Below are 27,918 nucleotides of genomic sequence, written 5' to 3'. Positions count from 1 at the left end.
CCACTTAGAGTCAGTGACTTAAAGGGAGTGAAAGGTAAACTTCCATTTTCCATGAACAGGTTCAGGTATTTATTTGTATAGTAACTGAGTCTTTATTTTTGTTTAAAACAATTTAAGAGGGAACATTAGTGTAGCACTTCCACCTGAACCATGCTAACAGGTGCTAAAATTGTGAAAATATAATATCAACGTTTGGTCTAAAACGTGTTCCAGGGAGACCATTTCACCTAAAACCTAAATTGTGAGGAGCCAGAATTTATCCACACTTTCCCCACATCTTATCTAATTCATTTCAGCCCAATCTATTTTACATTTTCTAGATATCAGTAAAATTAGACAGTCAATTAAAATTTCATGGTCTACGGTATTATCTTTAGACAGAACTGGAAGCAATATCCCAGTTAATAATCTAACTGTAAAAATAGCAGCATTGCTCTAGTTTCAGCAGTAAGAAATTGAAATTGCCCAGTGTCCCAATTTTTCTTTGTTTAAGGAATTTAGCAGTTGCTGATCTTCTGTGTCCTCAAATGTCATTACAGGCTATGTGGTGTTGAAAGAGGATCTACTACCCAGGGCCACAGGAAGGCAAACTGCTCACACCAGCTTTTACAGCAAGGGAAAACCTTTTATTACTCTTAGAACCTGCAATCATAGGCTAGAGGTTTTTGCTAAAATCCACCTCTCACCTTTTAAAAGTCAACCTCTTTATCCAGGTGAAAGGGGTGTGGAGCTGGTGTGGATGTGGAAGCCAAGAGTGGGATTTTAAATCAAACTGAAAGGGTCCTAGGCCCCCAGAATATTTGGCCTTGGGCTTCTCAGATTTCCTGCTAGAACAAAGTCTAAAAATTGGTCTTAACTTTTACTTCAGTATTTCAAGAGGGAGAGGCCAGTGGAAAGAGGGTGTCTGTTGGTGTGAGAGCCTGAGGCTGTCCTTTTGTTTCCAGATTGTGTCTTGAGCATGGTGACTGTTCCTTTGTAAAAGAGTTCCTGTAAATTGGTCCAGTCACCTGCCCCACCCTCACCCCAGGGGCCTCACCACAGCCAGTCCTTCTGGCCCAGTGTTTGTTGTTTCTGAAATCAGATAATATCTGAATCCACCATATCTCCTGTATCTACACATACAGACCTGTAGTTCCTCTCTTTCCTTCCTTCCTTCCTTCCTTCCTTCCTTCCTTCCTTCCTTCCTTCCTTTTTTTTTAAAAAAGTATTTATTTATTTATTTATTTATTCATGAGAAAGATAGGAGGAGAGAAAGAACCAGACCTAATCACTCTGGTACATGTGCTGCGGGGGATTGAACTCGGGACCTCATGCCTGAGTGTCCGATGCTTTATCCACTGCACCACCTCCCACACCACTCTCCACTCTTTCTTCCTTTTTTCCTTCCTTTCTTTCACTTTTTCATTATCTTTTTTTATTAAATAGAGACAGCCAGAAATCAAGAGGGTAGGTAGGGGGGAGATAGAAAGGGAGAGAGAACCCTGCTTCAGGGCTTGCAAAGCTTTCCCCTACAGGTGGGGATGGGGGATTAAACCCAGGTCCTTGTGCACGCAGCCAGGTGTGTCACCACCAAGTCCTGTCAGACCTGTAATTTCTGCGTGGTCAGTTAAAGATTGGATCTGTATCATCAACTTGGGTGATAGTAGATAAGAAAGCTAATTTCTGGTACATCCTTTATAAAGTTGTCCATGCATCATATCTTTTATCAGACTTGGTTTTCTAAGCCAGGTGACAACAGACGTCTTTCCTACCTGACACTGCCGGAATTTGACACGTTCTGGAATGTGAGCTGAACAAGTTCATTTGTCAGAGTTGTCTATCTTCCTGGTATTTCTTCACAAAAGCGAATCACGTGGGAGGCAAAGAATGTATAAAATCTGGCAAATGGGTTGGGCGGACGTCTGTTCCTTTTGCTTTGCTTTTCTGAAGCTTACATTCCCTGATGTGTGATGATTGCAATTCTGGATGTTCAGTCTCGCTGCAGAGTCTGCCATCCACTTCTCAGTTAACCTTGAAATGTTTACACGGGCCCCTGGCTCAGTTTTCTACATTTGCTATTTTCTGCTGCCGGTAGAACAATCTGCCAATGTCATGAGATTGTCAAGCTGAACTCAGAGTTCTGAGTGTCTACCCTTTTTTTTTTTTTTTCTCTCTCTTTTTTTTTTCCTCCTCCAGGGTTATTGCTGGGCTCGGTGCCTGCACCATGAATCCACCGCTCCTGGAGGCCATTTTTTTTCCCCCTTTTGTTGCCCTTGTTGTAGCTTCGTTGTGGTTATTATTATTGCCCTTGTTGATGCAATTCGTTGTTGGATAGGACAGAGAGAAATGGAGAGAGGAGGGGAAGACAGAGAAGGGGAGAGAAAGATAGACACCTGCAGATCTGCTTCACCGCCTGTGAAGTGACTCCCCTGCAGATGGGGAGCCGGGGGGCTCGAACCGGGATCCTTACGCTGGTCCCTGCACTTTGCGCCACATGCGCTTAACCCACTGCGCCACCGCCCGACCCCCGTGTCTACCCTTTATGCTCACAACTATTTGACAAATGATGTGGCACATTGCAAGTCCCAGGCATTAATTTTTCCATTGTTGAATGGTCATGATACACGGACACATGGAAATGCCTTTCCTTTCTCATTTCTACAGAACGTTTTAAATGCAGATGCCTTAATTTGTGATTTCATCATCTAAGTAGACTATTAATCCTTGTTAATTAAGGAGGGGATTTTCCTATTTGATTTGTGTGAAGAGTAGGTGTCGTGAGCAAGGAATTAGAGCAAGGACTTACTTGGAGAGCATGTCGGGGTTAAGCAATAATTTAAAAAAAATTTTATTATCTTTATTTATTGGATAGAGACAGCCAGAAATCAAGAGGGTAGGGGAGATAGAGAGGGAGAGAGAAAGAGAGATACCTGCAGCTCTGCTTCACCACTTGCAAAGCTTTCCCTCTGCAGGTAGGGACCAGAGGTTTGAACCTGGGCCCTTGTACACTGTAACATGTACGCCACCACCAGGTCCTTTTTAAGCAATAATTCTTTACTTATTTTAGATGCCAGAGAAAGGTCACACAATTCACACAACACACAGTCAACCTGATACCTCTCCTTAAATAGCTGTTTGCAGGTAAGGCTCATGATATGGTCACCAGCTGGACTGGAGGTCCTTTGTCCGCTGGTGTGGCCAGATGAGCGGGGGTCCCTGGAAGCTGGGGAAGCGGTTACTTAGCCTCGCCGCGTGTACTTTAAGTTTTTAGCAGCTCTGGCAGCATCCCTGTCAGTAATGGTGGAAGTGCTTCATCCTGCTGGTTTCTGAGTCTTTACTTATACTCAGCTTGGCTCTGGTTTTAAGTTTACATCTCCATTGGCCAATCAGGTTGGAGTTGACGTCTTATCCTATGTATACATCTGTCTCTGTCTTTATCACACTATACAGGCACACTATGGTTACTTTAGTTATTAGGGTTACATGTTCACTACAGTAGGAATAGTCCAATTAAGTGGACATTTGAGAGTAGAGACTTTGAGAGGAAGGCAGTTTGCACTGAACTATGAGATGAGATGATTGTAGTGGAAGAATTAAGGAGAAAACACATACTGTACATCAACTATCAGAACTCAGGGCCTTCAAAACCAGGCTAACCCAAGGACTGATGTCACCTGTTCATCAAAGCAACAGAATGTGCAGCTGAGACCAGATGGGCACCAGGGTGTAAGATAAGGGATATGGGTGTATGTCACAAATATTAGCAGTGTCGCAAATATTAACCCCGTGAGGAAGAGCAAAGGCCAGGTATGAGCATCCGCAGTGAACAAGGATGAGGTGGTTGGCTAGCATTTTGTTAGCTCAATTCTCATCATCCTCTTCTCACAAAAGTGAACGTTATGGATTGTTTGTTAAGGTTACACAACACCCTGGAATCCCGAGAAAATGGTCTGTGCACACATGTGCACACATGTTCCGTCACATGGCAGGACATTTGGGGGTTCCTAAAGGTCAGGTTAAATCCTTTTTTTCTTTAGGGCTGGGGAGACAGAGTAAAGATTATACAAAAATACTTTCATACCTGAACTTCCAAAGTCCCAGGTTCAATCCCCAGCACCAACATAAGCCAAAGCTGAGCAGGGCTCTGCTTTAAAAAAATAATTTTTTATTTATATCCATCATATATGTATTATTCTTTTGATATTTTTATATTTATTTATTCTGTGATAAAGCAGAGAAATTGAGAGGGGAAAGTGGAGTTCGGTTAGGAGAGAGAGAGAGAGACACCTGCAGCCAGCACTGCTTCACAGCTGTGAAGCCTCCCCTCTGAAGGTGGGGACAGGGGACTTAAACCCAGGACCATGCACATTGAAGGGTATGTGCTCAACCAGGTGTACTACCACCCAGTCTTTTTATTATTTGTACCAATATTTGAATAAAAATAAATGCTTGGATGAGAGGGTGTGCAGAGAGAGATAGAAGGTTGGATGGATAAAGATAAGTAGGTAGAGCTCAAGGTTGTGTGCTGAGCAAGTACACTGATAACTGCTTTCAGGACTTGAAGAGAATGCACACTTGCTGAAATAAGTACTTACTGGTATAAAGAAACAGGGCTAGACCTTGGCCCTGTCTCCTCAGTGGGACCTTGAGTCAGTGGCTGCTTCTTCCTGTGGGTGTGGAAACTACTGAATCCACTTAGCAGTCTAACTTTGTGACAGGGCAGGTGACACTTACTGTGCTCAGAGAAAAGGACCTGGGTACAGTCAGCTTGGATTCCCAAAGTGCTGAGAGTTGCATCAGTGAGCTTGGTCCTGAGATTCTACCTCTGCTGTAACCACCCTTTGTTTCTCAGGTTACTGTTGTAGCGTCTAACAGAGTGCCCTGGAATAAGGCAGTTATTTAGTATGTTGTGACTTTGATACTGACAAATAAATTGAAACTTCAATACTCAAAAGGACTTAGCACTGCTCCACTTCCAATCCAGCCTTTCAATTGCTATTGAACTTTTGCCAAACTTCCTATTCCTCCAGGCTCACTTACCTGCACACATACTTCATAACCAATAGCTTATGGCGCATAGACTCTTAGAATTAGGTTCAGATGGTTTTATGCGTATTGATTACTATAGACCATGAGCCTGGAAAGGGTTCTAGAAACCACTGTTGACAGGAAGGTTAAGTAAAAATCATATAACGTAAATACTTACATAGCTGTCTAGGAAAATTGTCTGCTAGCCTTTCAGACAGCAGCAGACTTTTTTTTTTTTTTAATCGGTTGCTAATGTTTTCTCATTTTTGAAAATTCTCAGTGTTTCCACAATTTTAGAGAGAGATAATGGACTGTGGTGCTTCTTGCATTGACCTCTCCTAATCAAATCAGATAAAAAATTGTATTTGGCCAGAAGTTTGCTGCACTCTTTGAAATAGCTTTGTTATTGAGTTAATGTTATGATTTAATAGTCATTGTAAATCGGGATCAGGAAATCTAGACATTTCGGAAATTAAGTAAGTTATGAGAGGGCTGCAGTTGGGGAATACTTCAAGATGACTCTTTGAAACAATCTGATTATGGGCCCGGGAACATTCTTAACCCAGATGTGGCCCATGCCACTCACTTAACAACAGAGTGCACACTTGGTCACTAACAATAAACCCGACATCAGATGTTGGCCTCAGACAAATCGTAGTTGGCTGGTATTCTCTGTGCTTCAAATTGTATAATTAATTGTATTAGCTACATTTCATGTAGTCCACAAGGAAGAAATAATGCTGTTTGCAATGCAACAAACACAGCTCTTTATTGTTCAGGGATGTGACTTGCATGCCAGCAGTCTTGTCTCTTGTTCATTTACACTTTTCCCTGGGTCAGGAGGCAGTTCTGACAGAGCACACATGTTGCCGCATGTGAGGACCCGAATTTGAGCTCCTGAAACACCTGAGAGCACCATGCATGGCACCAGGAAACACTTGAGAAATGAGGAGGCAGTGCTGTAATGTCTCTCTAATGTAAAAAACAAACAAACAAATAAATATGGAGAATATATCTTCAGGGCACAGTGAGGTTTTTCTGCAATCTTGACTATCTAATAAGGTTTTATTTTCATTATCAGCATCTGATTTTATTTATTTATTTATTTATAATTTTCTTTTTTCCCTTTTTGTAGTTATTACTGTTGTTATTGATGTCGTTGTTGTTGGATAGGACAGCGAGAAATGAAGAGAGGAGGGGAAGACGGGGGAGAGAAAGATAGACACCTGCAGACCTGCTTCACTGCTTGTGAAGCGACCGCCCTGCAAGTGGGGAGCAGAGGGCTCGAACAGGGATCCTTACCCTGGTCCTTGCACTTTGCACCACATGTGCTTAACCCGCTGTGCTACCGCCCAGCCCACTCCCCCCTCCAGTTTTATTTATTTTAAAGAAAGAGACATGCAGAGAGAAAGACACAGAATGAGAAAGACCAGAGCCCTGCTCAGCTCTGCCTTATGGTGTTGCTGGGGATTGAACCCGGAACCTCAAAACCTCAGGCATGGGCATCGTTTGTATAACCATTATACTGTCTCCTCAACCCTTCATTAATGTTTCAGAATATTCTTTTAATCTTTATTTATTTATTCAATAGAGACAGCCAGAAATCAAGAGGGAAAGGGGTGGTCCAGAAGAAGAGAACCAGAGAGACATCTGCAGTACTGCTTCACCACTCGCAAAGCTTTCTCCTTGAAGGTGGGGACCCGGGGCTTGAACCCAGGTCCTTACGTATTGTAATGTGCTCTCAACCAGGTGCGCCACCACCTGACCCCAGAATGAATTTTTTTTTTTAAGTTGCTAATCAAATGTATAAGACATCAAATTGGGGACATACTTTGATTTTTCTAGTTTTCTTTCCTTAGTAAGCTGTGCACGTGAGCCAGATTTCAGCCTTGTCCAGGAGTGGTGAAATGTGAAGCTCCAGCCCCAATAAACATATTGTTAGTGATTTTGCTACCAAACTCAGTGAGGGGACTCCACTCCATTACAACATTCCCATGTTTGCTTCTATTTCTTAAGTTTCCTAGGACTAACTTTATTTATTTATTTATTTGCCTCCAACTAAGTTATTGCCAGCACTATCCATTCACTGCTCTTGGCAGCCATTCTTTTTTTTTTTTTTTTCTGTTTTATTCAACAGGACAGAGAGAAACTGAGAGAGGAAGGGGAGATAGAGAGGGAGAGAGAAAGATACCTACAAACCAGTTACACCACTTATGAAGTATCCCCCCTGCAGGTACGGGCTCGAACCCAGGTCCTTGGGCATGGTAATCTATGAGCTTAAACTGGGTGTGCTACCACCCTGTTCCCTAAAATAATTAATACATATGTATTTTAATTTTTATTGTGAGGTTAAGGGTTTATAGTACAGTTGTTGACACATGGGTACAATCTCTCATCTCCCTATAAAAGTTCTCTGCAGGACAACTCTGCTTCACAACTTAGATCCTTTTCTGTCATCAGGCAGCAGAACTCCAAGGTCCTTTTCATCCCCAATCTCCCCTCCGTCTCCACAATCCTTGCTTTGGTGCAATATGCTAAACCCAGTCCTAGTAGATTTTTGACATATCGCTTATAGGAGCATAGAATGCTGTCCCTCCGTTGTGTGTTGTGTGAGGAGTTCAGGCAGGAACATTTCACCCAGTCTGACCCACAAAGCCTTATCTCCGCGCCCCCCCCCCCCCCTTTTTTTGAAGGGACAGGTGTGGCCCTTTAGTTCTGTGTCCAGACAGAGTTCCTTCAGATGCCACCATGGGGAAGAGCTCTGGTGACTGAAGGCATGGAAGATTAACAAGTTCATGAAACCACAGAGGAGAAACACAGAGTAGAAACGGGGGGGCAGTTGGGGGGGGTGTTGGGTGGTAGCATAGTGGGTTAAGTACACATATCACAAGGTGCAAGGACCGGCGCAGGGATCCCAGTTCAAGCCCCCAGCTTCCCACCTATAAGCGGGGGTCACTTCATGAGCAGTGAAGCAGGTCTGCAGATGTCTTTCTCTTCCCCTCTCTGTCTTCGCCTCCTCTCTGCATTTCTCTCTGTCCTATCCAACAATGACCAGTAACAACAGTGATAATGACCACAACAAAGATGGGTCAACGGGGGCAAGAAAAGTGTTGTAAATGACATCCAATTAAAATGACTTGTCAAGGCAAAAAATAAGGAGTTGAAGCAAGGCAATTATTCTTTTGCAAAAGGGTGTGCCTCCAACAGAGGCCTTCAGGCAGCAGCTCCCCACCCCACCCCCCCTCACCCTTCTCCCCTCTGTTATACCTGGAGCAGAACTGTCTCCTCCACCTTTCACCCCTCTCCTATCTGTTATACCTGACGTAGAACTGTCTCCTCCACCCATGGGCTGGGATTCAGAGCTCATAGTCTCCCCCGTTGCCTAAATAAGGAAAGGAGGGAGAGAGTCTGAGGGTCTCTGCTGGAGGATTAGCAAGCACTGCCAGGAGCTGACCTAAAGAATACAAAACTACTGGCCACAGATGGTCATAGAGAACAATTTATAAAAAGAATTTTTGTTATATCCATGTTCTTTTGAAGAGAAGACCTAACCATGTCTCATAAAAAGGGGAAAAAATAGACTCCAGGAGCAGTGGATTTTTGGTGCAGGTACAGAGTCCCAGCAGTAATCCTAGAGGCAAAACAAACAAACAAATAATAATAAATAAATAAATAAATAAATAACCAAAGTAGAAACTGGCCCCTATGTCTCCAAGGCCAGGTTCGCTTGTCACCAGGGAGAGGACTTTTCAGAACTCAGTGTATGGGCTTATCTCTTATCAACTAGGAAGTTGGACATTGTGACATCAGATTACTTTTCTCTTTATATCTCCTGTGAGAATGGCATACATCAGAAAAGGTAGCAGCTTCAAATGCTGGATAGGTTGTGGGGTCAAAGGAGCCCTCCTGCACTGCTGGTAGGAATGTCAGTTGGTCCAACCTCTGTGGAGAACAGTCTGGAGAACTCTCTGAAGGCTAGAAATGGACCCACCCTATGACCCTGCAATTCCTCTCCTGGAGATATATCCTAAGGAACCCAACACATCCATCCAAAAAGATCTGTGTACATATATGTTCTTGGCAGCACAATTTGTAATAGCCAAAACCTGGAAGCAATCCAGGTGTCCAACAACAGATGAGTGGCTGAGCAAGTTGTGGTCTAGATACACAATGGAATACTACTCAGCTGTAAAAAATGGTGACTTCACCGTTTTCAGCCGATCTTGGATGGACCTTGAAAAAATCATGTTGAGTGAAATGAGTCAGAAACAGAAGGATGAATATGGGATGATCTCACTCTCAGGCAGAAGTTGAAAAACAAGATCAGAAAAGAAAACACAAGTAGAACAAATGGAATTGGAGTATTGTACTAAAAATAAAAGATTCTAGGGTGGGGGTGGGTGGGGAGAATACAGGTCCATGAAGGATGATAAATGACATAGTGGGGGTTATATTGTTAAATGGGAAACTGGGGAATGTTATGCATGTACAAACTATTGTATTTACTGTTGAATGTAAAACATGAATTCCCCAATAAAGAAATAAATTTAAAAAAAAAGAAACAGGCTAGGGATATAGATTGACACATCAATATCCATGCACAGCAGAGAAGCCAATTACAGAAGCCAGATCTTCCACCTTCTGCACCCCATAGAGAATTTTGGTTTCTCCTCCCAGAGGGATAAAGAATAGGGAAGTCCCCAATGGAGGGGATGGGACACGAAACTCTGGTGGTGGGAACTGTATGGAACTGTACCACTGTTAACTTACAATCTTGTTAATTATTATTAAATCACTAATAAAAAAACTAAAAGATAAAATATTTCTGCATAATCATTATGCTGTCTCTCCAGCCAAGCCATCTATTTTTAAAAATTTATTCCCTTTTGTTGCCCTTGTTGTTTTTTTTATTGTTGTAGTTATTATTGATGTCGTTGTTGTTGGATAGGACAGAGAGAAATGGAGAGAGGAGGGGAAGACAGAGAGGGGGAGAGAAAGACAGACACCTGCAGGCCTGCTTTACCGCCTGTGAAGGGACCTGCCTGCAGGTGGGGAGCCTGGGGTTCGAACAGGGATCCTGATGCCGGTCCTTGAGCTTAGTGCCACCTGTGCTTAACCCACTGCTCTACAGCCCGACTCCCCAAGCCATCTATTTTTAAGGTACCTAGAAATCAGCAGTTATAATTCCCAGCACAGTATAATTACCAATTCTGTATCTGAAGAAAAGCAAATGTGGGGGCAGTGCACCCAGTTATGTGCACATAGTACTAAGCACAGGGACTCCGCCCCACATCTGCAGAGGGAATGCTTCACAAGTGGTAAAGTAGGTCTGCAGAGGTGTCGTTCTTCCTATCTAGCTCCCCTTTTCAGTTCCTCTGAGTTTCTCTCTGTCCTATCATAAAGCGGTTGCCAATAGCAGTGGATTCATAGTGCTGGTACCAAGCCCCAGTGACTGGAGGCAAAAAAAGGCAAAGCAAAGCAAAGCAAAAGTCACTTTACTCCAACTAGTTAGAGACAAGAACAAAATGTTAGGAGGAGAACGCGGTCCTTCATTCCTTTGGCAGTTCTGTGAAAACATTAGGTCAACTGGCTCCCAGCCCTTACACACCCTGTGTTTGCTCTGTAGGGTGCAGCTAGTGGGGGACGGCTGCCTCAAGATCCACAACATCACCAGGTCTGATGCCGGGTCCTACACATGTGTCGCCACCAACCAGTTTGGCGTTGGGAAGAGCACTGGAATCCTTGTCGTAAAAGGTACTTCTTTGGCTATCTTCCTCACACTGCTCTGTCTGGGGGTTTTGATTGTATTTATTTATTTCACTATTGGTTTGCCATGGGTTAAGAGAGTTATAAGATTCTAGGAGTGTGTAAAGGAGTTATGGGATATATGTCTAGGCAATACTGCTGGACCACTGCTCAGGACAGCATGGGTAGAACTGGAGGATGGTCCTCAGGGAAACAGTGCGGAGGTAAAGGACAGCCAGCAGATGGTTTCATTCCTAGGTGGAGCAGAGGTGACCAGAGGTGACCAGAGCAAGCAAACTTGCAATAACAAGGGTGACCACACTGTTGGCATGCTTCTAATTCTGCTTCTAAACACCCCTTCTGTTTCATTTGGTTTAATCCCCTCTGCTTAACACTGTATTCTATTTACATAAACCACTGTTAACTAAGCACCACCCTCCCTCCAGGGCATTGGTGGTTCAGTGGTAGAATTCTCGCCTGCTCCGCCCCCTCTCCTTGTCACACCCTGATTTTCACCAATCTCTTTTTGCTCCACCCTCTCTATATCACATCCTGTTTACACCCTACTTGGCGAGTATATTAGTTTAGTTTAGCTTGACTTGGCTTAGATTGTGCTGTGTTCCGCATGAATAAAGACTGAAATGCGTACCACCGAGCCGTGAGTCTCTGGTCGAGCCATGAGTCTCTGGTCGTCAGTCTCCCGCCCGCAAAGCTAGTCCGGCACCACACTGTCTCTTGGACTCTGAAAAACTGTGGTGGTTATTGGGGATGGGGTACAGGAATGTTGGCAGTAGGTGTGATGAGCTGTACATAGAGAAAGAGAGACAGAGAGAGAGAGAGAGAGAGAGAGAGAGAACTCTTGGGCTTCATAAAAAAAGGGAAGGAAACAAGCAAACAGTAGCTTCTGGTGAGAAAGTGGAGACAAAATGAGCTCCTCCGATAATACTTCCTGGGAATGCAAAGCGGTGCAGCTTCTGTGAGGCACAGTAGAAGGAAGAGTCCTCAAATAGAAATGGACGTAGCTGTGATCCAGTAATATCACTCCTAGGCATATACCAAGAGGACAGGAAAACACTGACTGGAAAGGATATGTGCACCCCTGTGCTCTTAGCTGCACTGTTCACAGTGGCTTAGACAGTGGGATCCACCTGACTGCCCATCTTTCTTGTTTTTATTATTATTTAATTATTTTATTGCTACCAGGGTTACTGTTGGAATTTAGTGCCTGCACAAGGAGTCTACCACTCCCAGAAACCTTTTTCTTTTTCTTTTCTATTTTATTTGACAGCTCAGGAGAAATTGAGAGGGAAGGGGGAGATAGAGAAAGAGAGAAAAAGAGACACCTGCATACCTACTTCTTTTTCTTTTTTAATTTTTAAAAAATATTTATTTATTCCCTTTTTTGCCCTTATTGCTTTATTGTTGTAGTTATTATTGTCATTGTTGGATAGGACAGAGAGAAATGGAGAGAGGAGGGGAAAACAGAGAGGGAGAGAGAAAGATAGACACTTGCAGACCAGCTTCACTGCCTGTGAAGAGATTCCCCTGCAGGTGGGGAGCCGGGGACTGGTACCGGGATCCTTGAGCCTGTCCGTGCGCTTTGTGCCACCTGTGCTTAACCCGCTGTGCTACCACCTGACTCCCTGTCCACCTGCTTCTACCTACCTCTCTTGAGTCATCCCTTGCAGGTGGGGAGTGAGGGTTCAAACCCAGGTCCTCCCACATGGTTGTGTACTCTACCAGTTCACCACCATCAGGCTCTCACCATATTGTTTTGTTGTTGTTTGTTTTTTAAGCTTTTTTAAAAATTATTTGTTTACTAACATGAGAGAGTAAGAAAGAGAAGCAGAGCATTATTCTAACACATGAGGTGGCAGAGATCAAACTCATGATCTCATGGTTTTGAGTCCACTGCTCAGCCTTCTGGGCTGCCCTACAGAACTCACTAGGCATCAGGGAGTCATCAGGATTCACCTGGGTCGTGTCCCTTAGCTCCCACCCCAGCGGGAAAACTCTACCAGGACAGTGAAGCCATGGGTAGTGGGGCAGTGGAAGCGCTGTCCAGTGGATCACTGGAATTGAAATTAGCCCCTACACCATCTGGATTGTCACCGATATTTGGCGGGGAGGGAGGCTCGTGGACCATTTGATCCAGTCTGTCGTAGCTTTCTTGGTGAATTTTCCTTCAGAATGGCTTATTAAATATGAGATGCTGGCTGATGCTTTTACGAGACAGCTGAGTACAAAGCAGTTTATTTATGCCTCTGTCTGTGGGTAGGCAGCCTGTGCACTGCAGAACCCCCAGCTTACATTTTATTCAGCCGTTCTTCTCAAGGAGGGGATGCCACCATCCCAGTGTGCCTAGGATTGGGGAGTATGCACGCACAACAGAGCCACACTCCTCTGATTGGAATGGCAGCCACACTGTTCCTCAGTGGAGAGGCAGCACTTAGACCATCAGGGACATCATTAGTGCTATGAGGACCTCATCTCCATCCCTGCTACTTTCTTTTATGGAATCTCAGCTCATAAAACGAGTATGTTTACGGGAATTCGTGTCACTTCCATCATTTTATTGCCTCTACGATGATAAAAGTGACTGTCTCAAGAAAGTCTGAGCAGCTAATTAAGTCCAAATGATTAAATTTGGCAATTAGTGCTTTGTCATCATTTCTATTAAATAAAATACATACATTCAATCGGAAGTGGTTAACTGCTGCCCTTGAACAATCTTTTAAAGTAACTTGAGGAAAACAAACTCCATCTTTTTCCCTTGAAGTTAATCCTGGCACCTTGGTCCCCGGCATCTTCCATTATGCCATGTGACAGTGCTGGAGATGCTCCGGGGACTTGACTAGCTGATGGAAGCCCTGTCAGGATCCAGCAGTGCGGCACATTTTGAAAAACTTCATTTCCTTAAGATTGGACTGTCATCAGATCTTAAGATAGAGACGGACTTAATGTCTCAAGGAATGTGCTATAATTCTCCTTAATGTTGGGATATTTCTCCCAACAAATTGTTGGTAAGACCCATAGACTGAAAAGTGTGACTGCTTTATGTCTGCAGAAATAACACGTCCATTAAGGGAAGGAAAGATGAGATTGATTACCTCATTCTGAATTAGGAAGGTGGAGGCAGTGGGCTTTCATGTTCTCCTAGCAGAAGATTAGAATATGGTGGAGGATAAAAAGGCACGGCAGTTAGTTTTCAGAGAGTGGAGAATTCTGGGACGTGGGAGTGGTGATTGGAGTGAGAAACAGACAGGGCCAAAGGCATCCACTATAGAATTGAGTCTTCCCAAAGAAAGTTTGATGACAGATGGCCTGGGCCAGGAGTTCTCCTGATAAAGCACATTGATGAGGCCCCTTCATCCCTGAGACCAAGACAGAAATGGCTGGTGGAGTGATTGAGAGGAATCAATAGTTTCGCTCTTGCTCTCTTTCTCTCTCTCTCTCTTAAGTTTAAAATATTTTGTTTTTTCATTAGTTATTTGATATTTATTTACAAGGTTGTAAGGTAAGAAAATAATTCAAAACCTTTTCCATCACAAAAGTTCTGTGTCTCCATCCCCTGCATTGGAAAACTGCCTTAGTTCTCTCAAGGTCACAGGTACGGCTTGGCCTTATATCTCTGTCTCTGTATTCATCTATATCTTCACCCATCTTTTTTTTTTTTTTTTTGCCTCCAGGGTTATTGCCGGGGCTCGGTGCCTGTACCAAAAATCCATTGCTCCTGGAGGCCATTTTTTCCATTTTAATTACCCTGGTTGTTTTACCATTGTTGTGCTCATTATTATCGTTGTTTTTGATGTCGTTGTTCTTGGACAGGACAGAGAGAAATGGAGAGAGGAGGGGAAGACAGAGAAGGGGAGAGAAAGATAGACACCTGCACACCTGTTTCACCACCTATGAAGCGACTCCCCTGCAGGTGGGGAGCTGGGGGCTTGAACCAGGGTCCTTCTGCCCGTCCTTGTACTTTGTGCCACGTGCGCTTAACCTGCTGCACTACCGCTCAACCCCCTATCTTCACCCATCTTTTTGACAGTGCTGCTTCACTTCCTTTCTGCGTCACACCTACATCTACTATTACTTCTTTTTTAAAAAATATTTATTTATTTATTCCCTTTTGTTGCCCATGTTGCTTTTTTTTATTGATGTAGTTATTATTGTTGTTGTTATTGACGTTGTTCATTATTGGATAGGACAGAGAGAAATGGAGAGAGGAGGGGAAGACAAAGACAGACACCTGCAGACCTGCTTCACTGCCTGTGAAGCGACTCCTCTGCTGGTGGGGAGTTGGGGGCTCGAACCAGGATCCTTAAGCCCGTCCTTGTGCTTTGCGCCATGTGCACTTAACCCGCTGCACTACTGCCCAGCCCCCCTCTTTTCCTTTCTAATATTGAGGTGGAAGGCGTGTGTGTGTGTGTGCGTGTGTGCGTGTGTGCGTGTGTGTGTGCGTGTGTGTGTGCGTGTGTGTGTGTGCGCGTGCGTGTGTGCGTGTGCGTGTGTGAGTGTGTGTGCGTGCGTGTGTGTGCGTGCGTGTGTGTGTGCGTGTGCATGCATGTGCATGTGTGTGTGCGTGTGCGTGTGTGTGTGTGTTACCCTTCAATGTCAGCTCTTTTTTTAAAAAAAAATATTGGTGATGTAAGTGTTTTTCAAAATTATGAGAAGGATGTAGCTAGCATACTGATTATACAAATAGACTCATGCCTGAAGCTTCAAAGTCTCAGGTTCGATCTCCAGCACCACCATAAGCCAGAGGTGATCAGTGCTCTCGTGAACAATAAAATGAAATAAATAAATAAATCATTAGAGTTCAGGGATACAGTTTCATACCAGCATATGATTTGGATCAATCTCTACACCTTCCAACAAAGTTCTGTGCTCCCCGCCCCCCTTTCGCACAGCCACCAGAGTCCTGACAAAGTCTAAGAGAAATGGCAAAACAGAACCACAGTGAGATTCCACCTCACACTGGAGAGACTGGTCCAGGCAAACAAACCAACAAAAACAGGATGTGACAGGTGCTTATGAGGATGTGAGGGGGAAAGAACTGTGGTGCTCTGCTGAGTAGAATGCAAAGGGACGTCAGGATTGGTCCAGGAGGTAGAGCAGTGGCTAAGGAACTAGACTCTCACACATGAGGTCCTGAGTTCAATCCCCGGCAGCACGTATACCAGAGTGATGTCTAGCTCTAACTCTCTCTCCTCCTATCTTTCTCCTTAATAAAATAAACAAAGTGGCATCATGACATAGTGACATAGGAACAGTGTGCCATGAGTGAGCAGGACAAACAGGACAAGCAGGACCTCACCCTCACCTGCTAGCCTTGGAGGAGTGTGGTAGGAGAATTCTTAGGCCACTGTCTGCAACTCGTTAAGCTGAAAGAGGAGGATAACATCGTGCTTGCATTAACCACCCTCTTGACTATTAACAGTACAGCAGGGGACTCGGGCAGTAACGCAGCAGGTTAAGAGCGGGTGGCACAAAGCGCAAGGACCAGCATAAGAATCCCGGTTGGAGCCCCCGGATCCCCACCTGCAGGGGGAGTCGCTTCACAAGCTGCAAAGCAGGTGTGCAGGTGTCTGTCTTTCTCTCCCCCTCTCTGTCTTCTCCTCCTCTCTCCATTTCTCTCTGCCCTATCCAACAACGACAACAATAATAGCTACAACAACAACAAACCAACAAGGGCAACAAAAGGGCATAAATAAATATTAAAACAAAACAAAACAAACAATGTAGCAGCCCAGGAGGTGGCGCAGTGGTTAGATCACTGGACTTGCAAGAATGAGGTCTCAAGTTTCATCCCCAGCTTTGAATGTGCCAGAGTGGTGGTACTCTGCTTCTTTGTCTCTCTCACTAGTACATTTAAAAGATTATAGTGGGGCTGGGTGGTAGTGTACCTGATAGAGTGCACATGTTACAGTGCTCAAGGTTCTAGGTTTGAGTCCTCAGTCCCCACTTGTAGGGGGAGACCTTCATGAGCAGTGAAGCAGTGCTATAGACACATCTCTCTCTCTCCATATATATTTATATATATATTAAGCAAAGCACTTCTTTTTAGATTTATTGATATATTTTATTTATTATAGAGAGGGAATTGGGAGATAGAAGCACCCCCCTACCATAATTGGGGACAAAGGGTTTAAACTTTGGGTTCTTGTGCACTGTAACATTTGCACTTAACCAGGTGTGCCAACATCTGGCCTCCCATCTTTAATCCCACCTTTGTACCTGTCCCTGCCCTTGTCTCCATTTCCCTTTCCCCATTTCTCTCTGTCTCTACCTAATAAAAAATATAAAAAAGATTACAGTGACCTGGCTGATTGTAAAGTGGTGTGTGTGTGTGTGTGTGTGTGTGTGTGTGTGTGTGTGTGTGTATTACCTCTGATGTCTACCTCATGGCCATCCTCAAGTCAAACCCAATTTGATTCCTTGAACCAGAATCCGCATGGGGTGACCTCCTGGTGACAGGGCAGTCAGGAGCAAATAAGAAATGTCAGTAAAGCTGATAAAAACAATCCTCCCTCTTTGAGTTTACTTATCAGCCTCAGCCATGCAAGAAATGCTGTTGTTAGATAACATGTAAAAAGATAATCATTGGAGCAGGCAGATATTTCCAGCTTAGTTTTCAGCTGATAGAGCTTATCTGTGCTAAGAAGATTCTGAATGGTGTGCTGCATTTATAGCCATGTAGCCCGGGAAGGCAGTTCTCTGCTCGCCAACAATGCAGGTACAATTAGTGCGGGGCTGGCCAGAACCCTAAAGATGCCTGGTGCTACTTGAGGACACACCCCATTGCCACAGACAAGGTATCTGGAGCAGAGAGGGTCCGAAGCTTTCAGCTTGGAGGACTTGGATGGACATGACCACCATGTGTCCGTGCACTGAGTTCTATGGAAGCCACATGGAAGGGCGAATGAGTTGATCTGGCATTTAGAAAATTATTTAAAAAAAAAAAAAGCAGGGTAACAGCAGGCTATAAAAATGATCTTGTTTGCGGGCAACATTTGTTTGCGTTCCCCTCTGGAGAAGTTTTGGATGTTCAATTATAGGCCTCATTGCTTCAGCATTATTTTCAACTGAAATGTCGGAACTTGGAAAAGCATAGCTAATGTGCAAATTAAGTCTATTGCCGCTCATTTAGTTGTTTATTCTTTGTGATAGAAGTCTTTATTACAGAAGCAGACAAAGTGGCCTCTTGGCATCGTCCTGCCACAGCAGGGTGATGGCTGGTATGCTCCTGCTTCCTCCATAAGGAAGCTGGAGAGGCAATAGTCATGGGGGCTCATTGGCTCCAAGGGCCGTGGAAGGGATCTGGAGAATCGAGTCCATTTTACTGAGTGAACCAGAGTCGCATTCAGGAGAAATGACAAGACCTCTAGGGCTGAGGCTATCACAGTGCTTTGATCACAAGTGCCACTGCAGAAGAGGCCCCTCGCTGCTGTTGTCTCTCCCAATTGCTGCTCCGGGCACCCCTATGATCTGCAAGGAATGCTGTAAAGCTTTTTAGTAGGAGGAGACTTTGGCTTTTTAAATTTAATTTTGTGAGAGAGCAAGTCAGGACAGAGCACTGCTTAGCTTTGGCATGTTGTGGTGCCTGGGATTGAGCCTGGGTCTTCTGCAGCCTCAGGATCCAAATCCTGTGCTCTAATGGTGAGTGATCTCCCTGACTTTAGAAACTGTCAGTGACTGGAGTCGGGCGGTAGCGCAGCGGGTTAAGCACACATGGTGCAAAACACAAGGACCAGCGTAAGGATCCCGGTTCGGATCCCGGTTCGAGTCCCCGGCTCCCACCTGCAGGGGGGTCATTTCACAGGCAGTGAAGCAGGTCTGCAGCTGTCTTATCTTTCTCTCCCCCTCTCTGTCTTCCCCTCCTCTCTCCATTTTTCCCTGTCCTATCCAACAACAATGACATCAATAACAACAACAATAATAACTACAACAATAAAACAACAAGGACAACAAAAGGAAACAAAATAAATATCAAAAAATAAAAAAAGAAATTATCAGTGAAAGCAATTTTCAAAGTGAAAAAAAAAAGAAAACATTCTATGGTGACAAATGGAATTGCCCCCTTTTCAGCACTGAAAATAATACTGAGTGAATGAGACTTGAATGCCAATATCTCTTCAGGTATCTCTTCAGCCTGCTGTTTTCTTGAACTACAATTATTTTTGCCTTCAGTTTTCCTTCAAACCTGCAAGATGTGTGCTCTGAACATCTGGTCAGGATTTGGAAGCTTGGTTGTTTCTCCTTTACTCCCATCCTTTTTTTCTTTTTTTTACCAGAGCACTACAGAGCTCTGGCTTATGGTGATGCTGTGGATTGAACTTGGGACTTCAGGAGCCTCAGGCACAAAAGTCTCTTTGCATAACCATTATGCTAGCATAACCATTATCCCACCTTTTACTCCATCCTAATGTAGGCAGTTGGGCTTCTGTTCAGCTGCCCTGGGGGGGGGGGGGGTCCTGTGTCTTTGAGGTCACTTTGAGGGGATGGATGACTTAGAAGAAAACCACTAGAGTGTTACCACAGGGGTTCAGTTTCCATTTCCCCTGGACAGGTGTTACCACAACTCAGCCTCCACCAACATCTTCTTTTCCCATCTTAGGACACTGGCTCCCAACCTCATTTCAGTCCTCTCCTGTCTCCCCACTTTGGAATCCTCAGACCTGCTATAATATATTAAAGCTTCAACCTGTTGTTTTCCTCCCACTGGTTTATGAAGTTCTTTGAGTGAGATCATCTGACCTTAGCTTTTCTCTGTCTGACTAATTCACATAACAGAATTGCTTCAAGTTCCATCCTAGCTATGAGAATGAAGATTTCCTCATGTTTTAGAGCTACGCAGTGCTTCACTGTGAATACTTTCCATGACTTCCTTAACCTCTCATCTCTGCTTGGATAGGTGGGTTGTTTTCAAACGTGGATTTTGTCATAGTGCTGCTGTGAACACTTACCTTCAGACAAGTGCTTTTTGTGTTCTTTTAATAGAGCTCTAAGAGAGAAATTGCTAGATCATATAGTAGGACCCCCCCCTTTTAAAAATATTTTGAGGAATCTCTATATATTAAAAAAGACTATTTTCCCTAGGGCCTGGACCTGTTTTTCTCAGGGATTCCCACCAAGAGTGTAACAGGGTTCATTTTTCCCCACATTCTCACCAACGTTTGTAGTTTCTGTCATTTTTCATCTATGATGTCCTCACAAGTGTGGATTGCTATCTCCTTATCTCCTTGTTATCTTGATTTGCATTTCATGTGCCTGTTGGCCCTCTGTAAAAAAAAAAAAAATAGACATTCAGAGTCTATTCCCATGTTATTGGACTTTTGTGGGCTTTTTGTTTGTTTGTTTTGGAATTCTGTATTTTAAAAAATGTAAAGGTAGAGAGGGAACTCAGGATCATGCATGTGTGCTTCTGATAGAAGACCATGACTCAATTTCCCATTTATTTATGTGAGAGAGAGAGAGAGAGAGAGAGAGAGAGAGAAAGAGAACATAGCACAGTTTCACCATCCATCATGCTCTCTTGTTTTGTCTTAGTTGTTCTCATATGGTGCTGCTGGGGATTAAACTCAGGGACTTGACACCTTGAAATGTGATTGAGTGGCATGCTCTGCTTCTCCAGAACCAGAAATTCTGCTTCTGAGCACAGTGGATAAAGCATTGGACTCTCAAGCATGAGGTCCTGAGTTCAATCCCCAGCAGCACATGTACCAGAGTGATGTCTGGTTCTCTCTCTCTCTACCTATCTTTCTCATTAATACATAAATAAAATCTTTTAAAAAGAAAAGACTTAAATACCCTCAATGCAGACTGTTTTCAATTTGTGAGTCATCACTTTTTAAAAAGTAATCAGCAAAACCTTCTAAGCCTCAAAGAAGAATGGAATGGAAGGGTATTTGGAGAATGGAGAAAAAAATAATTGAGTGGATCCAGTTCATCCATGTTCTCCTCTTGTAGCTTTTAAAAAATAAAGATTAAACATTTTTCCCAATACTAATATCACTTTTCTAAAAATGTTTTAAGAATTCAAGATTTATATATTTAATTCATGAGAAAGAAGCCAGAATGCTGCTCTGCTCTGACATACAGTGATGCTGGGGATTGAACCTGGGACCTCTGCAGCCTCAGGCATGAATATCTGGTGCACTACCAATCTTTAAGCTCCCTGGTGCCTCTGGCTTTCATTTTTCTCCTCATATTTATTTTCCCTCAAGCTCACACAAATGTTCACAAGAAATCATCTTAATATGTTTTCTATCAAGCAAAATAAAATGTCCAATTTCATCTCCCATAAAACTATAGAAACTGGGAGTCGGGCAGGTAGCGCAGTAGGTTAAGCGCACGTGGCACTAAGCACAAGGACCCGCATAAGGATCCTTTTTCAAGCCCCTGGCTCCCCACCTGCAAGGGAGTCGCTTCACAGTCATTGAAGCAGGTCTGCAGGTGTCTGTCTTTCTCTTCCTCTCTCTGTCTTCCCCTCCTCTCTCCATTTCTCTCTGTCCTATCTAACAATGATGACATCAATACCAACAGCAATAATAACTACAGCAATAAAAAACAACAAAGGCAACAAAAGAGAAAATAAATGAATATAATTAAAAAAAACTATAGAAACCTTCAGCCTGGTTCTTTACTAAAGACCAGCAGAAAGTAAGAATTGGAGAACTGATAGGACATTATCTAGTTAGAGAAACATAAACATGATGCCGTAAATAGCCATTGGCTTCTAGAAAGTAATAGCTTTGGAAACTGAGTAGCTGGCATATCAAATTCATTAAGCAGAATTCACAGTGCCTGCCCTTTCTAAATAAATGTCAGGCCCTGTTCAGATTATTTGTTAATAGAGAAGATCTGTGTTTACATTTCACTTTATTACTTGCTGGGGAATTTTTCAGTGTTGCCTTACATGATACAGAGACACATCCTCTTATTTAGACATTTTGGATTAGAGTCAATTGCTTCCATTTGACTCGAAGTTCATTTATTTCTTTTACTCTGGGGTTCTTGGTAGTCTTTTCATATTTTGGTATAAAGTATTTAAATATTGAAGTAGAAGATAAGTGGGTGAGAGTAGCTACAGGATGCAAGGATTCATAGGCCATGATTTCTGTGTGCTCTAAATTACATTATTCTCTGCCTGTGGTTGAATACGAGTGCGAATGCAGATTTTCATTTATAATCTGTAAAATCCGTGTCGTAGTGGATAATCTTGCACTTGGCTAAAGGGATATAAAACCTCCTAGTCTTAACACATGTCTGTGTACCAGAGGAAACGTGAATTAAACGAAGATTAAAAGCTCCTATACTTCTGACTTGCTGATGGTGGAGAATTAAAAGACTCCATCACCCACTTCTCGCTCAGGTAAGAGAAACAGTACCTGGCTTTCTCTGGTGTTTTCCAGATTTGCTTCTCTTTCAGTGATGGTATAAAAACAAGATTCCTAGGGGCAACCATTTTGGGTGCTGGTGTAATTGGGATCCAGAGATACGTCTGTTTTCTTTTCTTTTTAAAAAGATTTTATTTCCTTTTGTTGCCCTTGTTGTTTTATTGTTGTAGTTATTGTTATTATTGATGTCGTTGTTGTTAGATCGGACAGAGAGAAATGGAGAGAGGAAGGGAAGACAGAGAGGGGGAGAGAAAGATAGACACCTGCTGACGTGCTTCACTGGCTGTGAAGTGACTCCCCTGCAGGTGGGGAGCCCGGGGTTGAACTGGCTTTGCGCCATGTGTGCTTAACCATCTGTGTTACTGTCCTACTCCAAATATGTCTGTTTTCTATCAAATGGATGCCAACATCCTTGACCCTACCATTCCAGTGAACCACTTGTAGATGACTGGTACCCTCACTGTCCTTGCCTAAGGTCCAGGTCTCAGTCTTCACTTTGAGCAATAGATTGCTGTGTAGACCACACAGTTCCTGGAATGCTTCCATTAACAGCTTACCAGGCATGGTACTCTTAAATGTTTCCTCTTCACAACACGCCACTCCTTTTCAGCTTTCTTTATAGGCTCCTCTTAATCTTAATTCTTTTTAAACTTGGGGTGCTGTATAATGGATGGGTTTAATTTGCCCTTAAATATGCTATCCATTGTGAACCCCCACTCATTTAGTACTTTGGATTTCAAATACCGCCTATGAGCCAATCATATATGCACACACCCAGCTCAAATATGTACCTGAATCCCCAAGTGCAACCACCAGTCTGTCATAGTCACTTATTGACCATATTGTGCCTTTGTAATAGTCACCTCTGAGCTCACACTCCTCATACTGCTTCCTCCTGTAGTTTTCTCTGAAGTTTTAATAATTCTCTGTGTTTATAGTAGCTCAGACCAAAGCCTGGTGGCCACTCCCCTACCCCTTCTCTCTCTCTCTCTCTCTCTCTCTCTCTCTCTCTCATTGCCACCGGTTTTTATTGGTTTTTATTAGGCTTCAGTGCTGGCACTATGAATCCACTGCTCCCAGCAGCCATTTGTTTTTTCCTTTCTATTTTATTTGATAGCAGAGAGAAATTGAGAGGGGAGAGGGAGGTAGACAGGGAGAGAGAAAGAGAGACACCTGCAGACCTGCTTCACCACTCATGAAGTGCCCCTCTCCCTGAGGTGGGGAGCAGGGGCTTGACCTTCATGTTTGTGCTACTGGGGGATCACTCTCTTCTTGCTCTCATGTTCCTCATCTAAATGTTCCACAAATGACCTCAATGCCAAGATACCCAGAATCTTAAGCACTTCCTGCCTTGCCTGTGACCACACTTGAACAACTAAGATCTGCTACCCAGAGTCATGCTCTAGCATCAATGTGATGCTCTCGTCTCACCAAGGTGATAGTGTCTCAGAGTCTTTGTTGTGACATAGGAGGATGCATGTCATCAAGTAGGCAGGAGCCACAGATGCTGCTGAACTGACCTTAGCACCGAACTTGCCCCTCCCTCTGAATCTGCCAGTGCTCAACTGTAGCTGGTACCCAGCCACAGATGTTCACAGTACTGAGAGGCTCAGGAACCCGGCCCTCACGTCAAAAGGACTGGACTTACTTCCAACTATGTTCCTCTTCTAGAAGCCTGAGACTTCTCACTAATAGTCATTGGCTCCAAGTGTGAATAACCAAAACATGGAGAAAAGGCAGATAGCAGCAACAAGTCACAGCTGTTGGGGGAAAAGGTGATGATTGGGCAAGGACTTTATGATTAGTATAATTGATGGGTTCTAAAAATTGATGAAAAGATGAAGGTTAACAGAAAATAAGCAACACTTGTTAAAAACCAGTGACCAAAAAAGATATAAACTGATATTAAGAATATGATACATTGGTGTAGAACTAGATTAGAGACAGCAGAGAAGAGTACTGTGGAAAATGTGTGAATAAAAATGTAATGTAGGCTCAAAGAGAAATCTCACTGAGTCATGCATGCAGCCAAGGTTTGAGCCCCAGCACTATGTGGGAGTGGCCGTAGCACCAGGGGACGCTCTGGTACTGTACTTTATTTCATGGAATAAAAGCAGGCTGGATATAGTAATAATCTACATGTGCAAGCCCAGAGGTCCACAAAAAATAAAATAAATAAAAGTTGCTGACTATACCATGGAGAGAAAAGGAAATGGAAAAGTGAACAGCCCCAATATATGTTGCTTGTTGCTCCAGTGTATTGACACAGAGGAATGAGGCAAGAGCACACTGTGAAGGGATGCTTTCCAGAGGGTTTTATGTAAGAATTAATTATTTCATATGAGATAGAAAGTTTCACCCAAGACGAGGAAAAGCCAGAGCACCACCCTAGTTTATGTGGTATCAGTGATCCAACTAGGAGCCTCAGCCAGGCAAGTCTCTCCTATTCCACCATTGAGCTATTTTGTAGATCACTGCCAGAGTTTTTTGAAATATGAAGTTGAGAGCAGCCATCTGGTTAAGGAAACAGTTGGGGCCCCAGTTACACTGAATTCAAAGGCAAGCTTACATAAGTATGCAGTAGTGAAACCAAAGGAAATAAAAACCCTAATGAACTGCAGGAAAATAGGTGGTTGATTGAGCAGCATAAGAGAGGTGTAGAGAAGATGGTGAAATGCCAACACAAATTCTATTCCCAGCAAAAATATCCTCCCAAAATGAAGACAAAATAGAGGTGTCTTTTCACAAGCATCACTTCTGAGAGTCCATGAATTTCAGATCTGCAGATGGGAGGAAGATGAACCCAGACTGAGTACCTTCAGGGAGGAAGAAACACAGAACCTCCCCTGGGAAAAGTTGATTGTGAGGAGACTATGAGGATAAGGAGGGCAGCATTTCAAGTATTTGCTTCAAGTATGCACTAGTGAAGTTGTGAGAAAACATGAGAGGGTTTTGTCACCTGTTGGAATACTGTTTATGCACTTGATGTGGGGGTCCAAATTTTTCTTAGACAGTTTGGGGGAGAAATGGAGGTGAAATCTTTTATTTGTACAAGGGAGACAGACATCATGACCTGCCGTAAGCATGTGTCCAGTCCTGAGGGGAGTTTATCAATGGAAAAACATTTACTCTCTCCTTACTCTGAACAATGACTGGGAAAAACATTCACTCTCGGAGATTTCAACGGAGTAGGAGGCATAAAAGAAATAGATGCGGGAGTCGGGCTGTAGCACAGCGGGTTAAGCGCAGGTGGCGCAAAGCACAAGGACTGGCATAAGGATCCCGGTTCGAACCCCGGCTCCCCACCTGCAGGGGAGTCGCTTCACAGGCGGTGAAGCAGGTCTGCAGGTGTCTATCTTTCTCTCCTCCTCTCTGTCTTCCCCCTCCCCTCTCCATTTCTCTCTGTCCTATCCAACAATAATAACTATAACAATAAAACAACAAGGGCAACAAAAGGGAATAAATTAAAAAAAAAAGAAATAGATGCAAAGTGACCCATAAGGACATTTTCTGGATGGTCAAGTCAGACGAATATACATAATTGTCACACCCTGGCTTCCAGAATGAAGTGAGGATCTATGATATGTAGAGCACTGCTGGTGCTCATGTGGGTGGCCTCGTAACCGAGGTAGCCGCTGGCCTCCCCGTCACCGATTCAAGAGATGCACGTGATGCAGGAGGGACAGCCAGGAGAAATTCAGGTATGAACTTCCAATTTTATTCAGAAAAGAGAGGGCTTATATAGCAAAGTGGAACAAAGAACATTTTTCACAGATGTCAGTAATCATAGGTTTCCAAAAGGTCAGTACCCCTATGGTGGGGAGGGCTAAGGAATGACAAGAATTGATGAAATACCAAAAGGTCAAGACAATTAGTTACCATGAAGCAAGAGATGTTAATTATCTAAAGGTATTAAGAAAATCATGGTGGTTAAACCAGCAGAGTGAGATAAAGCAGAGAAGGACAGAGCATTGATGTAAGGAATGGCGATCAAAGAATGGAGAGATGAGGTGTGTGGGAGTCTCATTGTTAAGTTACTGGCAAGGCAGGATGATGGAGTGTATTTTGTATGTGATCAAAGATGGTGAACCTATAGTGAACTTTAAGTGAACTTTCAAGCAGGCAACCATTTGGTTTGCAGCAGGGGAATGAGTTAAGTGTTAGAGGTTGCAGGCCACTGTGAAGCCTGGGAGACTGACAAGGGTGATCTGAGTCAGGAAAGCATTTCCCTCCAAGCTCTATCCTTGAAAGGTAGAGACTGACAGGTGGAGTGTCTGTTTAGACCTCCATCCCAAGGATAGGGGAGTTCCCCTATGCTCTGCCGTGCTTTCACATAATCCTACAGAGCACACACGACCATTGGTGTCATAAATAGGTCTAATTTATGCGTGAAGAAATTGTGCTAACAACTGTGACAGGAGTTCCATCACATTTAGTTTTCACACCTCCTGAGGTGCCTGTAGAGATGTGGTCTGGAGACATCTATGGATCCTTGGAAAATGTGGTTTTGAGGAAGGCTGGTCATCAAAAGCATCCTGTGTCTTTCTTATTAACCTAGGTCATGTATATCTTATACTGCATAAGGACGAGGCTGTTAGACCAGCTGTTCCTGTGATTTTCATCTTACTGTAAAGGATTGATAAATTGTAAATAGTACAGTTCTGAGAGTTTTAGGTTCTGAAAGATTGCTCATCAAGTAGTCCATGTGTGTAGCCCTGGCTCAAGCCCTGGTTACCACCTGGGGGACATTATGGTATCAGAGAAACCTCTGGTGTTGTGGTGTCTCTCTGTTCCTCTCTACTTATCTGAATGAGGAAAGCCTCATTCATATGCTTGAGACCCCACCATACACACACACACACACACACACACACACACACGTTTGAAATTTTATCAAGTCCCATGAAATGTTTTCCTTTTTTAAAATTTTTAACCTTTATTTATTTATTTTGACTAGAGACAGAGAGAAATTGTGAGGGAAGGGGGAAATAGAGTGGGAGAGAAACAGAGAGACACCTGCAGACCTGCTTCACCACTCATGAAGCTTTCCCCCCTGCAGGTAGGGACTAGGGGCTTGAATCCAGATCCTTGCACACTGTAATGTGTGCGCTTAATCAGGTGCACCACCCACCACCTGGCCCTGAAATGTTTTTATTTCTATTGAGTTTCTTCACAAAGCAGTCAATTCCTAAATTAGAAGCTAAATGAGAAGATAATTCCTTGCTCTGTATATAAATACCCACAATCATTCATCACTTTCTGTCTTCCTTTTCTCATGGTGGAAAATGATGAGTACACGGAGAGCTGGAGAATGCAGCATGAGGAAGTCCCATGCATACTTAAATGGGACCGAATGGTCGCCATCTTGTCTGGTTTTGCTGATGCATGTCCTCTCAGGAATACCAACTCCAAACCCTCTTATCTAGAGGAAAACGTCATCTACTTCCATCCATCTTTCAGAAAGGGAAAAAATAAGGCAATCTTTTTTAATCGATTTGACATCTTTCCACAATATTCTTTATCTATGTTTTTGCCTCCATTGTTATCATTGGGGCTTGGCGCCTGCAGTACGAAGCCACTGCTCCTGGCGGCCATTTTCCCCTTTTATTCTCTTCGTTTGGTAGGACACAGAGAAATTGAGCAGGGAGGTGAGATAGGGAGAGAGACACTTGCAGACCTGCTTCATGGTTTGTGAAGCGTCTCCACTGGTGGGGAGCAGTGTAATACATGTAATACATGTTACATGTAATACACGTAACATAATACATGG

General features: G+C 43.5%; 1 protein-coding gene across 5 annotated transcripts in view; it reads left to right on the top strand.

Moving 5' to 3' along the window:
- CNTN6 (contactin 6) overlaps positions 1-27,918 on the top strand; it is a 331,006-nt gene that overhangs the window by 271,965 nt on the left and 31,123 nt on the right. For all 5 annotated transcript variants that reach the window (XM_016190506.2, XM_060180342.1, XM_060180344.1 and 2 more), the window contains one exon: positions 10,634-10,761. In XM_016190506.2, the coding sequence (XP_016045992.1) occupies positions 10,634-10,761 (128 nt within the window). The remainder of the gene's footprint in view (positions 1-10,633; positions 10,762-27,918) is intronic.

The sequence above is a fragment of the Erinaceus europaeus genome, chromosome 21, assembly GCF_950295315.1.
Source record: "Erinaceus europaeus chromosome 21, mEriEur2.1, whole genome shotgun sequence".
NCBI lineage: Eukaryota > Metazoa > Chordata > Mammalia > Eulipotyphla > Erinaceidae > Erinaceus > Erinaceus europaeus.
Note: the sequence above shows the minus strand (reverse complement) of the source record. Positions and strands in the feature narration are given on the sequence as shown.